The following is a 1,334-nucleotide window of genomic DNA, read 5'->3' on the forward strand; positions in this document are numbered from 1 at the left end:
CGTCCGCTCCCTCGGGCCACCCAGGCCGCCAGGACGTGTGCCACGGTGTGGAGCCGGCAGCCGGAGGTTGCCCCAACTCCAGCCTGGGAAGAGGCTCCTGTGTGGGGACCCGTTTGCCAACCTGATCATCTCCTGCTTCCTCCTGCGCTCCAGTTCCTCCTGCAGCTCGTTGGCCTTCTCCCTCTCCACCTCCATCATCTTGTCCAGGCGTTTCTCTTCCTCCTCCAGCTCTTTGGCGATGAGCCGTGTGGAGCCGGCAGCCGGAGGTTGCCCCAACTCCAGCCTGGGAAGAGGCTCCTGTGTGGGGACCCGTTTGCCAACCTGATCATCTCCTGCTTCCTCCTGCGCTCCAGTTCCTCCTGCAGCTCGTTGGCCTTCTCCCTCTCCACCTCCATCATCTTGTCCAGGCGTTTCTCTTCCTCCTCCAGCTCTTTGGCGATGAGCCGCTTCTCCAGGATCTGCGTGTCCCGGATCATGTGGCACTTGGCTCTGAGGATCATCTGTGGGGGCAACAGGGCTCCCTGGGCTGCCAGCCACGCTTGGCAGGGGCAGCAGGGACAGACACACAGACAGGGAGGGGGAAAGGGGAAGGGGAGGAACACCCTGGCTATCTAGTAGAGCAGGGTTTGGCTCTAGGGCATCTTGGTGAAGCTCACGGGGGGGCTCTCAGCAGCCTGGCTGAGCAGGCAGAAGGCCTCACGGTGCTGGTGGTGCCGGGCAGCCCCTGGCCCTACCTCGCTGAACTGCCTGATCTCATCCTCCTGCTCCATGCGCATCCTGTTCGCCCGCTGCAGCAGGTGCTGGGCTCGCTCCCGTGCCTCCTCCTCCAGCTCGCTCAGCCCCCCCGTCTGCTGCTGCAGGATCATCTTCTGCTTGGCCGCGCTCTTGCGCTCCCTCAGCGCCTCCTGAGGGGACAGGCAGGGCTGCTGGGCACCCTCCCGGGGCTCAGCACGGAGCTGAGGGGCACGTCAGGCTCCCCCAGCCCTGGCACAGCCCCTTCCCTTGGCGGGGTGGCAGAAATGCAGCTCAGAGGCTTCACCACAGCCTCCAGAGAGCAGCCAGAGGTGGGACGGCTGGGTGCAGCCAGCGTGGGGTGGCTGGATACAACCAGTATGGGATGGCTGGATGAAGCCAGTGTGGGATTCCATCCCCACCCACGGACTGGGCAAACCCAGTGACCCTGCAAAGCCCATCCTGGGATCAGGGGAGACCCAGGACCCGCAGTCGTGCCGTCCCAGCAGCGATGGGCGCCCCAAAACGTGGGTGACAGAGAGGTGAAGGTGGCGGCCCCCGAGCAGAGCTGGTGCCTCTGCCCCACAGGGTTGGCTCTAGCT

The 1,334-nt window shown here is 65.0% G+C and overlaps 1 protein-coding gene across 1 annotated transcript in view; it reads right to left on the reverse strand.

Moving 5' to 3' along the window:
* CFAP45 (cilia and flagella associated protein 45) overlaps nucleotides 1-1,334 on the reverse strand; it is a gene marked incomplete at both ends in the record, with an annotated part of 4,624 nt that overhangs the window by 1,123 nt on the left and 2,167 nt on the right. The window contains 2 exons of the mRNA XM_008936293.1: nucleotides 323-500; nucleotides 735-905. Coding sequence (XP_008934541.1) covers nucleotides 323-500; nucleotides 735-905 — 349 coding nt within the window. The remainder of the gene's footprint in view (nucleotides 1-322; nucleotides 501-734; nucleotides 906-1,334) is intronic.

The sequence above is a fragment of the Merops nubicus genome, unplaced genomic scaffold (genome assembly GCF_000691845.1).
Source record: "Merops nubicus isolate BGI_N331 unplaced genomic scaffold, ASM69184v1 scaffold33862, whole genome shotgun sequence".
NCBI classification, from domain to species: Eukaryota; Metazoa; Chordata; class Aves; order Coraciiformes; family Meropidae; genus Merops; species Merops nubicus.